The 14096-nt window shown below is 57.3% G+C and overlaps 1 protein-coding gene across 9 annotated transcripts in view; it reads right to left on the reverse strand.

The window, feature by feature from the left end:
- Positions 1 to 14096, reverse strand: part of LOC132329666 (C-type lectin domain family 2 member B-like) — a 245048-nt gene that overhangs the window by 25168 nt on the left and 205784 nt on the right. For 6 of the 9 annotated variants that reach the window (XM_059850946.1, XM_059850943.1, XM_059850944.1 and 3 more), the window contains exon 1: positions 100 to 250. The exons of the other annotated variants lie outside the window; for them this stretch is intronic. In XM_059850946.1, the coding sequence (XP_059706929.1) occupies positions 100 to 235 (136 nt within the window). In that variant the 5' untranslated portion in view covers positions 236 to 250. Of the gene's footprint in view, positions 1 to 99; positions 251 to 14096 lie in introns of those variants that run through there. 9 annotated transcript variants of the gene reach the window in all.

Genomic DNA, 14096 nt, shown 5'->3' on the forward strand with positions numbered 1-14096 from the left:
CGGCAGAAGGAACTCGCCAGAACCCCCCCCGCCCCTCAGCGCGGCCCCCTCCCCCCGCAGCGAGCCCCGAGCTGGGGCAGCACCGACCGCGGGTCCCACCTGGGCTGCAGTCGCCGCCAGTTCGGAGTGGCACGCCGCCGGTGGACCGGTTCAGGCACACCCGCCTCTGACGCTGCCGCTCGTTCCACCGGCCCGTCAGAGCCGGGCTGCGGGCGGGGTTTTGGCTCAGTAGCATGCGGCAACGAGACCGAGCAGCCACCAAGAGGGAAAGAGCGCCGCGGGGGTACCGACGCTCTTGTCCCGACAAAAGCCGTGCTAGGGAAAAGGTCCACAGGCCGTTGAAGCCGGAGAAAAGGCACAGCCCCGGGGAAGCCGCTTCTGGGACTCTCAGCAGTGAATTGTCTCAGGGATTCTTGGGCTGGACTGGGCCAGGCCAGATGCCCGGGGCCGGCAAAAGCGCTCTGTGCCTCTCCTGCTGCCCCTGGGCAGGCAACAGAACACGGCAGGAAAGGCTCAGGGCTCTCAATAAAGGCAGCGAGAGATCTCTCACCCATCATGGGCAGAACAGGCCTGGGCAAATTAACAGAATTCACTATTAGACAAATCATAGCAAGGGAATGAGAAGTATGCCAAATCCTAAAACGCACTTTCTCCACACTGTTCTCTCCTTCCTGGGCTTCACTTGATCCCCGATTCCCTTCTTCCTTCCTCCCCAAACAGGGGCACAGAGGGATGGGGGCTGGGGTGGGCGGCAGTGCTGCCGCTTTGTGGTCAGAGCGCGGTACTGCAGCCCGCCGAGGTTAGCCGATAATAGCCGAGTGTAGCCGAAGAGCCGATGATGGCCGAGTGTGGACCAAAACAGCCGAGTGTAGCCCAAGAACCGAATATGACCGAGTTTACACGAACCGTGCCGAGTTCAGCCCAAGAGCCGAAACAAGCCCAATTTAGCCGAGTTTAATTGAACAGAACCGAACGACGCCGCCCTCGGCCGAATCGAACGAGCTCAGCCGAACCAAGGCGAGACCGGCCCAACGTTGCGACCTCGACCGAACCTCGAGGCGAAGCTTACGAGGCTGCCTGAACCGAAGCGAGCTCCGCCCAAACACGCCGCCTGCTCGCGTGCCCGCTAATTAGCGCGAGTGCGGTCACAGCCTAATGAGCTCCTGCCCAAGCCCGCGCTGCCGTCCGTGTCCGTGCGATGGCCGGGCCGCCCGCGGGACATGGCAGCAGGAGAGCCCCGAGCTGTGCGAGTTTAACGTGAGGCGGCGCCGCTTTCCCGACCTCAGGGAGCCGAACCGAGCCGAGCCGAGCCGCGCCGAACGCACAGAGCGGCTCCGAGTTCGGCCGAAGCGAGCCCAGCGTTGCCGAACAGGCGAATCTAGCTGAATGCAGCCGACAATGGCCGAGTTTAGCAAAACGCAGCTGAATTTAGCCCAAGAGCCGACTCTAGCAGAGTGTCGCCGAACCGAGCCGAGCTCCGCCGAGCGCAGCATCCCGGGCAGGGCGGGGCGCCGGGGCGGGCTCGGGGTGGAGCCGGGGCTCTGTGAGGCTTCCCCGCCTGTCCCTCTCTCTATCCCTCCTTCCTCATCCCCTCCTCCTCTTCTCTCGCTCCCTTTACCCCATTCCCTCGTTCCCGCAAGCCCGGCTCCTTTCTGTCCTGTCCCTACACCGCTCCTCCGTTCTATTCCCCCTCTCTCCCTCCTCTGTCCACCCTCCCTCTTCCCCCCTTCCCTTCCCCTTCCCCTTCCCCTTCCCCTTCCCCTTCCCCTTCCCCTTCCCCTTCCCCTTCCCCTTCCCCTTCCCCTTCCCTTCCCTTCCCGCTTTCCTCCACAGCCCGCCCTCCCTCCTTGCCCTTTCGCATCCCCTGCTATGGCTCCTCTCTTCCCGTCCCCCCTTTCCTTCTTTCCCCCGCAGCCGCGGGGCTCGGGGTGCCGGAGAATAAAGCCCAGAGGGCCGGAGCCCGGCGCCCCTCGGCCCCTGCAGGAGTCCCCGCACGGGGCCGGAGGCTCTCGGCGGATCCCCCCGTGCCGGTCAGACAGCCCGCCCGACACCGCCGCACCTGCGGCTTTCCCGACATCCCGCTGATGAGAGTGGCCCCGCTCTGTGCCCTCCCGTCCCCGCCGTCCCTGTCACTCCCTCTCGCTGCCCCTCGCCCGTGACAGCGAGCCCGGGGAGGAACCTCAGCCTTCCGAGGGCTGCTCCCCTTTCTTGTTGAGGCAGAATCCCTTTCTGGGGGGATGTACGTGTGGAAAGGGCTTGACGGAAGCGCTGCTGTCCAGGGCAGCTGGACTCGTTCTGTGCCTTCTTTGGGGGTGAGGAAAAGGGGGTGAAGGCTCGGGGCTCTGATGCCCTTTGGGGCACCCCAAGGTCCCTGGGAGAGGGAGCCACACTGGGGTGGATGAGCAGGTGGGTGGCGGGCGAGGGGGATCATGCTGGGTGCCGTCCCCCAGAGGGACCCAAAGCTGCCACAAAATTCACAGGGAGGGGTGGGTGTAGAATGCTAAAACCTGTCAAGTTATTAGTTTTTATAGGTAATGGTCAAGAATAGGAATTTGTCTCTAAATTCATTTGGGAAGAAACCCTCTCTCTATCCACTCTCTACCCAGGAATGTAGGAAACTCTGACTAGAGACGGGTAGTAGTTTTAAAATATTGCCCCAGTGTTTTTATCTAGGAATGAACCAAGCCGTGCCCTGAAACTGTAAGAGCAGCTGCAGGGGCTGTAGGGAATAGAAAGGGCTCTCTGGCACCTTTTGCCTCTGTTCTCTGCCAGTCCCCAAATCGTGTCGCAGTCCCGGAAGAGGCGTTTGTCATCCAGAGTGCCAAAACAAAGACCAATAAAATCCTAGCTCTGCCTTGTGTTTATTGTGGGCTTTTTTACTTCGTATTTATGTCATCACAGAAAGCAGGGAAAGAAGGAATGTGGCTGGTTCCCACTATTGCTGTGCAAAGACTTTTTTTAAAGGCTGGTGTTCCTATATTCTCTTTTTCCACTCCAAGCTTGACTCTTCCCCTCCCTTTTCGAGGTCTGCTGTATTGGGTGTCCCAAGGAGGGCTGGGTTCCTCAGGAGGGGCCTAAGGAGTTGGTGCCGATTCTGCTTTTTCTGAAGGTGTATCAAAGTGTGCTACCAGAATGACCGTTTTCTCCACTGGAAAACTTCCCCTCACTGCCATCAGTGCACGAACATGTTTTTATTGTGGAACCAGACGGACTGAGAAAAGCCAACACCGTAGCAGGTTTCTGTTTGCTGTGTGTCTGTGAGAAGCGGGCTGTGTGCTGGTCAGGGAGAGGCGCTGTTGGAGCGTGGCACCAGGGCCAGGTGGGAGCTCTCAGGATGATGGGGGCTCGGAGCAGCCCCAGGTGGAGCTATGAGGATGATGGGGGCTCGGAGCAGCCCCAGGTGTGAGCTGTGAGGACGATGGGGGCTCGGAGCAGCCCCAGGTGTGAGTGTGAGGATGATGGGGGGCTCGGAGCGGCCCCAGGTGGGAGCTGTGAGGACGATGGGGGCTCGGAGCAGCCCCAGGTGTGAGTGTGAGGATGATGGGGGGCTCGGAGCGGCCCCAGGTGTGAGCTGTGAGGATGATGGGGGCTCGGAGCGGCCCCAGGTGGGAGCTGTGACGATGATGGGGGGCCGGCTCCTGCCGGGGGGGAGGCTGTTTTAGGGGGAGGGTTTGCCTTAGCTCCCTTTTGCATGGAGCTGCTGAGTAGAGGAGTTTATGGGGGGCTCCCGGGGCTGTCTCATGGAAGGACGGTGAGAGCTTCTCCCAGGGTCTGGGGGAACACCAGGATACGCGCTTGGATACGTGGAGCTTTGCTTAAAGGAGGTGCCGAGGGACAAAGCTTTGTGCCGGGAAGCAGCAGCCGAACGGGTGAGCCCATGTGGATTTGGAGCGGGGACTTTTGTCCTTTCCCTTTTCAATTTCATCTTGCCAATCCCTCCCCGGTGCCCCCAGGAAAAGAAATGGAGCTTATGAGGACAAAAGAAATTAAGGAGAGGGAAGCAGCTACTCCTCTATTATTGTCTGTGTTTGAAGCGGGGGGGATCCCCCTTCACTTGTGGTTTTAAGGGTGTTGATTGAAGGAAAATCTGCCTTTTCCAGACTGTTAGGGGTATCACGGGGTGACAGGGAATCCTTGCATTCTATTTTAAGGGGAATGGGAAAAATGTTGTTGTCGTATTATGGGTTTGATTTAAAGGTAGCCACCCCATTTTCATCATCCTAAGGTTTAAATGGAAGGGGCAGCCCGGGTGTCCCTCTTTTTCAAGGGTTTGAATCGAGGTCAAAATCCCTCTTTCTCTGTCATTTGTAGGGTTTCATTTGAGGAACCCCCCTTCTTTTCTGCTGTTACTGGGAATGAAATTGAAGGGGAGAACACATTTATTTGCCCTTGCTGAAGCGAGGTGAGCCCCGCCTGCGGCGTCAGTTTCGGAGTTCAATTGCAGGAACCCCCAACTCTCGCAGCGTTCACAGGGTTGCAATCGGGCTGTGCCGCTGCATTTGAGGGCGCTTCTTCTGCCCGTGGCCCGGCACCGAACGTTCCCGCTCGGGAGCCCTCCCGGCACCGCCCGGGCCCTCGCTGAGGCGGACGGGGAATTTGGCGCGGCCGGGCTGCCGCGGCAGTGCCGGAGCCGCGCCGGTGCGAGCCGTGCGGAGCCGAGCGGAGCTGTGCCGGGCCGGCGGGCGGGAGAGGCGGCCCGGGCGCTGCGCTGGCCCGGCCGGGGCCGGCCGCTCTGCCCGCTCCGGGCGCGGGGCTCGGGTGGGGCCGAGAGGGCTGGGCCCGGTGCCGGCCCCGCCGGGCAGGGGGAGCGGGCGGGGGTCTCCGGGGCGGCGCCGCCCCTGCGTGCCAAAGGAGCCGCGGGAGGAGCCGCTTTCCTGCCGGGAGCCGCGCTCCGTCCGGTGCCGGGAGGGCGGGCTTCGATTTCTGAAAGTTCTCTGATGTCCTGGTTTTGAAGTCGTTTTTGGGAATCTATTGCATCGTTTTGGTCTCTTTACAGTTGGTGGATGCTCAGGGATAGAGCGTTCTTCCTGAACGCTATTGCTCTCGGTTCAGGTGGTGATGATAAAGGTTTGCTTTGAATTGAGTTTGCTCTTAGATATATCTTTTGCCGACGCGTGCAATGGTTTTTAACGGTATTCGATGGTTTCTATGGGTTATGCGTGAAGTACAGGTTAGAAATAAAAAACTATCATGATAGATTTTATTAGCTTGAGTAGTGATTTATTTGACACCAGAAACCTGGGCTGCTGACTTTGTTTCATAGGTGGAAGTGCTGGTCTATGTGTTCCAGGGCCTGTGGCTCAGAGTGGAGGGCTGGCTGATGAAATTTGGCATTGCGAAGGATGCCTCCCCGAGTGAAGCTGGCACCAGTGGCAAGTCAGGCTGGATTGACAGTGTCTAGTACCTGCTGCAAAATGACTCCAAGAACCTGGGCGTTTCTCTTTTGTTTCTTAGGTGGAAGGGCCGGCCTATGTGTTCCAGGGCCTGTGGCTCAGAGTGGCCGGCTGGCTCTTGAAATTTGGCATTGTGCAGGATGCCTCCCCGACTGAAGCATGCACCACAGCCAAGTCAGGCTGGATTGACAGTGCCAAGTCCCTCCTCCAAAATGTCTCCAAGAACCTGGGCTGATGACTTTTGTATCCTTGGAATGAGGGCCGGATTTGGAATTCGCGGGCCTGTGGCTCAGAGTGGCCGTTGGCTCCTGAAACTCGACGTTGCGCAGGATTCCTCCCAGACACGAGCTGGCACCAGTGCCAAGTCAGGCTGGATTGACAGTGCCAAGTACCTGCTGCAAACTGACACCAAGAACCTGGGCTGGTGACATTTGTTTCTTAGGTGGAAGGGCCTGCCTATGTGTTCCAGGGTCTGTGGCTCAGAGTGGCCGGCTGGTTCTTGAAACTCGGCATTGCGCAGGATTCCTCCCCGACTGAAGCTGGCACCAGTGCCAAGTCAGGCTGGATTGACAGTGCCAAGTACCTGCTGCAAACTGACACCAAGAACCTGGGCTGGTGACTTTTGTTTCTTAGGTGGAAGGGCCTGCCTACGTGTTCCAGGGCCTGTGGCTCAGAGTGGCCGGCTGGCTCCTGGAATTCGGCATTGGGCAGGATTCCTCCCAGACCAAAGCATGCACCAGTGGCAAGTCAGGCTGGATTGACAGTGCCAAGTACCTCCTGCAAAATGACACGAAGAACCTGGGCTGCTGACTTTTGCTTCTTAGGTGGAAGGGCCTGCCTATATGTTCCAGGGCCTGTGGCTGAGAGTGGCCGGCTGGCTCCTGAAATTTGGCATTGTGCAGGATTCCTCCCCGACTGAAGCTGGCACCAGTGCCAAGTCAGGCTGGATTGACAGTGTCAAGTACCTCCTGCAAACAGACACCAAGAACCTCGGCGTCTCTCTTTTGTTTCTTAGGTGGAAGGGCCGGGCCATATGTTCCAGTGCCAAAGTCTTGGAGTGGCGGGCTGGCTCCTAAATTCGGCATTGTGAAGGATGCCTCCCCGACTGAAGCTGGCACCAGTGGCAAGTCAGGCTGGATTGACAGTGCCAAGTACCTCCTGCACACTGACACCAAGAACCCTGGCGGCTCTCTTTTGTTTCTTAGGTGGAAGGGCCTGCCTATGTGTTCCAGGGCCTGTGGATCACAGTGGCCGGCTGGCTCCTGAAATTCGGCATTGCGCAGGATTCCTCCCAGACCAAAGCATGCATCAGTGGCAAGTCAGGCTGGATTGACAGCATCTAGTACCTCCTGCAAACTGACACCAAGACCCTGGGCTGCTGACTTTTGTTTCTTAGGTGGAAGGGCCTGCCTATGTGTTCCGGGGCCTGTGGCTCAGAGTGGCCGGCTGGCTCCTGAAATTCGGCATTGCGCAGGATGCCTCCCCGACTGAAGCTGGCACCAGTGCCCAGTCAGGCTGGATTGACAGTGCCAAGTACCTGCTGCAAACTGACACCAAGAACTCTGGAGGCTCTCTTTTGTTTCTTAGGTGGAAGGGCCTGCCTATGTGTTCCAGGGCCTGTGGCTCAGATTGGCCGCTTGGCTCCTGAAATTCGGCATTGCGCAGGATGCCTCGCCGCACCAAGCATGCAGCAGTGCAAAGTCAGGCTGGATTGACAGTGCCAAGTACCTCCTGCAAAATGACACCAAGAACCTGGGCTGGTGACTGTTGTTTCTTAGGTGGAAGGGCCTGCCTATGTGTTCCAGGGCCTTTGGCTCAGAGTGGCCGGCTGGCTCCTGAAATTCGGCATTGCGCAGGATTCCTCCCTGACCGAAGCATGCACCAGAGCCAAGTCAGGCTGGATTGACAGTGCCAAGTACCAGCTGCAAACTGTCACCAAGAACCGGGGTTGTTCTCTTTTGTTTCTTAGGTGGAAGGGACTGCCTATGTGTTCCAGGGCCTGTGGCTCAGAATGGCCGGCTGGCTCCTGAAATTCGGCATTGCGCAGGATTCCTCCCCGGCTGAAGCTGGCACCAGTGGCAAGTCAGCCTTGATTGACAGTGCCAAGTACCAGCTGCAAACTGACACCAAGAACCTGGGCTGCTGACTTTTGTTTCTTAGGTGGAAGGGCCTGCCTATGTGTTCCAGGGCCTGTGGCTCAGAGTGGCCGGCTGGCTCCTGAAATTCGGCATTGTGCAGGATGCCTCCCCGAATAAAGCTGGCACAAGAGTCAAGTCAGGCTGGATTGACTGTGCCAAGTACCTCCTGCAATCTGACACTAAGAACATGGGCTGGTGACTTTGGTTTCTTAGGTGGAAGGGCCTGCCTATGTGTTCCAGGGCCTGTGGCTCAGAGTGGCCGGCTGGCTCCTGAAATTCGGCATTGCGCAGGATTCCTCCCCGACTAAAGCTGGCACCAGAGCCAAGTCAGGCTGGATTGACAGTGCCAAGTACCTGCTGCAAACTGACACCAAGAACCCTGGCGGCTCTCTTTTGTTTCTTAGGTGGAAGGGCCTGCCTATGTGTTCCAGGGCCTGTGGCTCAGAGTGGCCGGCTGGCTCCTGAAATTCGGCATTGCGCAGGATTCCTCCCCGACTGAAGCTGGCACCAGAGCCAAGTCAGGCTGGATTGACAGTGCCAAGTACCAGCTGCAAACTGTCACCAAGAACCGGGGTTGTTCTCTTTTGTTTCTTAGGTGGAAGGGCCTGCCTATGTGTTCCAGGTTCTGTGGCTCAGAGTGGACGGCTGGCTCCTGAAATTCTGCATTGCGCAGGATGCCTCCCCGAGTGAAGCTGGCACCAGTGGCAAGTCAGGCTTGATTGACAGTGCCAAGTACCTGCTGCAAACTGACACCAAGAACCTGGGCTGCTGACTTTTGTTTCTTAGGTGGAAAGGCCTGCCTATGTGTTCCAGGTTCTGTGGATCAGAGTGGACGGCTGGCTCCTGAAATTCGGCATTGCGCAGGATTCCTCCCCGACTGAAGCATGCACCAGTGGCAAGTCAGGCTTGATTGACAGTGCCAAGTACCTGCTGCAAACTGACACCAAGAACCTGGGCTGGTGACTTTTGTTTCTTAGGTGGAAGGGCCTGCCTATATGTTCCAGGGCCTGTGGCTCAGAGTGGCCGCTTGGCTCCTGAAATTCGGCATTGCGCAGGATGCCTCGCCGCACCAAGCATGCAGCAGTGCAAAGTCAGGCTGGATTGACAGTGCCAAGTACCTCCTGCAAAATGACACCAAGAACCTGGGCTGGTGACTGTTGTTTCTTAGGTGGAAGGGCCTGCCTATATGTTCCAGTGCCTTTGGCTCAGAGTGGCCGGCTGGCTCCTGAAATTCGGCATTGCGCAGGATTCCTCCCCGACTGAAGCATGCACCAGAGCCAAGTCAGGCTGGATTGACAGTGCCAAGTACCAGCTGCAAACTGACACCAAGAACCTGGGTTGTTCTCTTTTGTTTCTTAGGTGGAAGGGCCTGCCTATATGTTCCATGGCTTGTGGCACAGATTGGCCCGCGGGCTCCTGAAATTCGGAATTGCGCACGATGCCTTACTGCCCCAAGCATGCACCAGAGCCAAGTCAGGCTGGATTGACAGTGCCAAGTACCAGCTGCAAACTGTCACCAAGCACCGGGGTTGTTCTCTTTTGTTTCTCAGGTAGAAGGGCCTGCCTATGTGTTCCAGGTTCTGTGGCTCAGAGTGGAGGGCTGGCTCCTGAAATTCGGCATTGCGCAGGATTCCTCCCCGACTGAAGCTGGCACCAGTGGCAAGTCAGGCTGGATTGACAGTGCCAAGTACCAGCTGCAAACTGACACCAAGAACCTGGGCTGCTGACTTTTGTTCCTTAGGTGGAATGGCCTGCCTATGTGTTCCAGGTTCTGTGGATCAGAGTGGACGGCTGGCTCCTGAAATTCTGCATTGCGCAGGATTCCTCCCCGACTGAAGCATGCACCAGTGGCAAGTCAGGCTTGATTGACAGTGCCAAGTACCTGCTGCAAACTGACACCAAGAACCTGGGCTGGTGACTTTTGTTTCTTAGGTGGAAGGGCCTGCCTATGTGTTCCAGGGCCTGCGGCTCAGAGTGGCCAGCTGGCTCCTGAAATTCGGCATTGTGCAGGATGCATTGCTTCCCCAAGCATGCAACAATGGCAAGTCAGGCTGGATTGACAGTGCCAAGTACCTGCTGCAAAATGACACCAAGAACCTGGGCTGGTGGCTTTTGTTTCTTAGGTGGAAGGGCCTGCCTATGTGTTCCAGGGCCTGTGGCTCAGAGTGGCCGGCTGGCTCCTGAAATTCAGCATTGCGCAGGATTCCTCCCCGACTGAAGCTGGCACCAGTGGCAAGTCAGGCTGGATTGACAGTGCCAAGTTCCTGCTGCAAACTGACACCAAGTACTCTGGCGGCTCTCTTTTGTTTCTTAGGTGGAAGGGCCTGCCTATGTGTTCCAGGGCCTGTGGCTCAGATTGGCCGCTTGGCTCCTGAAATTCGGCATTGCGCAGGATGCCTCGCCGCACCAAGCATGCAGCAGTGCAAAGTCAGGCTGGATTGACAGTGCCAAGTACCTCCTGCAAACTGACACCAAGAACCTGGGCTGGTGACTTTTGTTTCTTAGGTGGAAGGGCCTGCCTATGTGTTCCAGGGCCTTTGGCTCAGAGTGGCCGGCTGGCTCCTGAAATTCGGCATTGTGCAGGATTCCTCCCTGACCAAAGCATGCACCAGAGCCAAGTCAGGCTGGATTGACAGTGCCAAGTACCAGCTGCAAACTGACACCAAGAACCTGGGCTGCTGACTTTTGCTTCTTAGGTGGAAGGGCCTGCCTATGTGTTCCAGGGCCTGTGGCTCAGAGTGGCCGGCTGGCTCCTGAAATTCGGCATTGTGCAGGATGCCTCCCCGACTGAAGCTGGCACCAGTGGCAAGTCAGGCTGGCTTGACAGTGCCAAGTACCTGCTGCAAACTGACACCAAGAACATGGGCTGGTGACTTTGGTTTCTTAGGTGGAAGGGCCTGCCTATGTGTTCCAGTGCCTGTGGCTCAGAGTGGCGGGCTGGCTCCTGAAATTCGGCATTGCGCAGGATTCCTCCCCGAGTGAAGCTGGCACCAGTGCCAAGTCAGGCTGGATTGACAGTGCCAAGTTCCTCCTGCAAACTGACACCAAGAACCTGGGCTGCTGACTTTTGCTTCTTAGGTGGAGGGTCCTGCCTATGTGTTCCAGGGCCTGTGGCTCAGAGTGGCCGGCTGGCTCCTGAAATTCGGCATTGCGCAGGATTCCTCCCCGAGTGAAGCTGGCACAAGAGTCAAGTTAGGCTGGATTGACAGTGCCAAGTACCTCCTGCAATCTGACACTAAGAACATGGGCTGGTGACTTTGGTTTCTTAGGTGGCTGGGCCTGCATATATTTTCCAGGGCCTGTGGCTCAGAGTGGCCGGCTGGCTCCTGAAATTCGGCATTGCGCAGGATTCCTCCCCGACTAAAGCTGGCACCAGTGCCCAGTCAGGCTGGATTGACAGTGCCAAGTACCTCCTGCAAACTGACACCAAGAACTCTGGCGGCTCTCTTTTGTTTCTTAGGTGGAAGGGCCTGCCTATGTGTTCCCGGGCCTGTGGCTCAGATTGGCCGCTTGGCTCCTGAAATTCGGCATTGCGCAGGATGCCTCGCTGCACCATGCATGCAGCAGTGCAAAGTCAGGCTGGATTGACAGTGCCGAGTACCTCCTGCAAACTGGCACCAAGAACCTGGGCTGGTGACTGTTGTTTCTTAGGTGGAGGGGCCTGCCTATGTGTTCCAGGGCCTTTGGCTCAGAGTGGCCGGCTGGCTCCTGAAATTCGGCATTGCGCAGGATTCCTCCCCGACTGAAGCATGCACCAGAGCCAAGTCAGGCTGGATTGACAGTGCCAAGTACCAGCTGCAAACTTTCACCCAGAACCGGGGTTGTTCTCTTTTGTTTCTTAGGTGGAAGGGCCTGCCTATGTGTTCCAGGTTCTGTGGCTCAGAGTGGACGGCTGGCTCCTGAAATTCTGCATTGCGCAGGATTCCTCCCCGACTGAAGCATGCACCAGTGGCAAGTCAGGCTTGATTGACAGTGCCAAGTACCTGCTGCAAACTGACACCAAGAACCTGGGCTGGTGACTTTTGTTTCTTAGGTGGAAGGGCCTGCCTATGTGTTCCAGGGCCTGCGGCTCAGAGTGGCCGGCTGGCTCCTGAAATTCGGCTTTGCGCAGGATTCCTCCCCGAGTGAACCTGGCACCAGTGGCAAGTCAGGCTGGATTGACAGTGCCAAGTACCTCCTGCAAACTGACACCAAGAACCTGGTCTGGTGACTTTTGTTTCTTAGGTGGAAAGGCCTGCCTATGTGTTCCAGGGTCAGTGGCTCAGAGTGGCCGGCTGGCTCCTGAAATTCGGCATTGTGCAGGACGCCTTGCTGCCCCAAGCATGCACCAGTGGCAAGTCAGGCTGGCTTGACAGTGCCAAGTACCTCTGCAAAATGACACCAAGAACCTGGGCTGGTGGCTTTTGTTTCTTAGGTGGAAGGGCCTGCCTATGTGTTCCATGGCCTGTGGCTCAGAGTTGCCGGCTGGCTCCTGAAATTCGGCATTGCGCAGGATTCCTCCCCGAATGAAGCTGGCACCAGTGCCCAGTCAGACTGGATTGACAGTGCCAAGTTCCTGCTGCAAACTGACACCAAGAACCCTGGCGGCTCTCTTTTGTTTCTTAGGTGGAAGGGCCTGCCTATGTGTTCCAGGGCCTGTGCCTCAGAGTGGCTGGCTAGCAACTGAAATTCGGCAGTGCACGGGATGCCTCGCTGCCCCAAGCATGCAGCAGAGGCAAGTCAGGCTGCGTTGACAGTGCCAAGTACCTGGTGCAAACTGACACCAAGAACCTGGGCTGGTGAGTTTTTTTTCTTAGGTGGAAAGGCCTGCCTATGTGTTCCAGGGCTTGTGGCTCAGAGTGGCCGGCTGGCTCCTGAAATTCGGCATTGTGCAGGATGCCTCGCTGCACCAAGCATGCACCAGTGGCAAGTCAGGCTGGCTTGACAGTGCCAAGTACCTCCTGCAAAATGACACCAAGAACCTGGGCTGGTGACTTTTGTTTCTTAGGTGGAAGGGCCTGCCTATGTGTTCCAGGTTCTGTGACTCAGAGTGGACGGCTGGCTCCTGGAATTCGGCATTGTGCAGGATGCCTCCCCGATTGAAGCTGGCACCAGAGCCAAGTCAGGCTGGATTGACAGTGCCAAGTACCTGCTGCAAACTGACACCAAGTACCTGGGCTGCTGACTTTTGTTTCTTAGGTGGAAGGGCCTGCCTATGTGTTCCAGGGCCTGTGGCTCAGATTGGCCGCTTGGCTCCTGAAATTGGGCATTGTGCAGGATGCCTTACTGCCCCAAGCATGTAGCAGTGCCAAGTCAGGCTGGATTGACAGTGCCAAGTACCTCCTGCAAACTGACACCAAGAACCTGGGTTGTTCTCTTTTGTTTCTTAGGTGGAAGGGCCTGCCTATGTGTTCCAGGGCCTGTGGCTCAGAGTGGCTGGCTGGCAACTGAAATTCGGCAGTGCGCGGGATGCCTCGCTGCCCCAAGCATGCAGCAGAGGCAAGTCAGGCTGGATTGACAGTGCCAAGTACCTCCTGCAAACTGACACCAAGAACCTGGGCTGGTGAGTTTTTTTTCTTAGGTGGAAAGGCCTGCCTATGTGTTCCAGGGCTTGTGGCTCAGAGTGGCCGGCTGGCTCCTGAAATTCGGCATTGTGCAGGATGCCTCGCTGCACCAAGCATGCACCAGTGGCAAGTCAGGCTGGCTAGACAGTGCCAAGTACCTCCTGCAAAATGACACCAAGAACCTGGGCTGGTGACTTTTGTTTCTTAGGTGGAAGGGCCTGCCTATGTCTTCCAGGGTCTGTGGCTCAGAGTGGACGGCTGGCTCCTGGAATTCGGCATTGTGCAGGAAGCCTCCCCGATTGAAGCTGGCACCAGAGCCAAGTCAGGCTGGATTGACAGTGCCAAGTACCTGCTGCAAAATGACACCAAGAACCTGGTCTGGTGACTTTTGTTTCTTAGGTGGAAGGGCCTGCCTATGTGTTCCAGGGCCTGTGGCTTGGATGGCCGGCTGGCTCCTAAACTCGGCATTGCGCAGGATTCCTCCCCGACTGAAGCTGGCACCAGTGCCCAGTCAGGCTTGATTGACACTTCCAAGTACCTGCTGCAAACTGACACCAAGAACCTGGGCTGGTGACTTTTGTTTCTTAGGTGGAAGGGCCTGCCTATGTGTTCCAGGGCCTGTGGCTCAGAGTGGCACGCTGGCTCCTGAAATTCGGCATTGCGCAGGATGCCTCCCCGACTGAAGCTGGCCCCAGTGCCAATTCAGGCTGGATTGACAGTGCCAAGTACCTCCTGAAATCTGACACCAAGAACCTGGGCTGGTGACTTTTGTTTCTTATGTGGATGGGCCTGCCTATGTGTTCCAGGGCCTGTGGCTCAGAATTTGCCCGCTGGCTCCCGGAATTCGGCATTGCGCAGGATTTCTCCCAGACCAAAGCATGCGCCAGAGCCAAGTCAGGCTGGCTTGACTGTGCTAAGTACCTGCTGCAAAATGACACCCAGAACCTGGGCAGGTGACTTTTGTTTCTTAGGTGGAAGGGCCTGCCTATGTGTTCCAGGGCCTGTCGCTCGGAGTGGCCGGC

This window comes from Haemorhous mexicanus, chromosome 7 (genome assembly GCF_027477595.1).
Source record: "Haemorhous mexicanus isolate bHaeMex1 chromosome 7, bHaeMex1.pri, whole genome shotgun sequence".
NCBI classification, from domain to species: Eukaryota; Metazoa; Chordata; class Aves; order Passeriformes; family Fringillidae; genus Haemorhous; species Haemorhous mexicanus.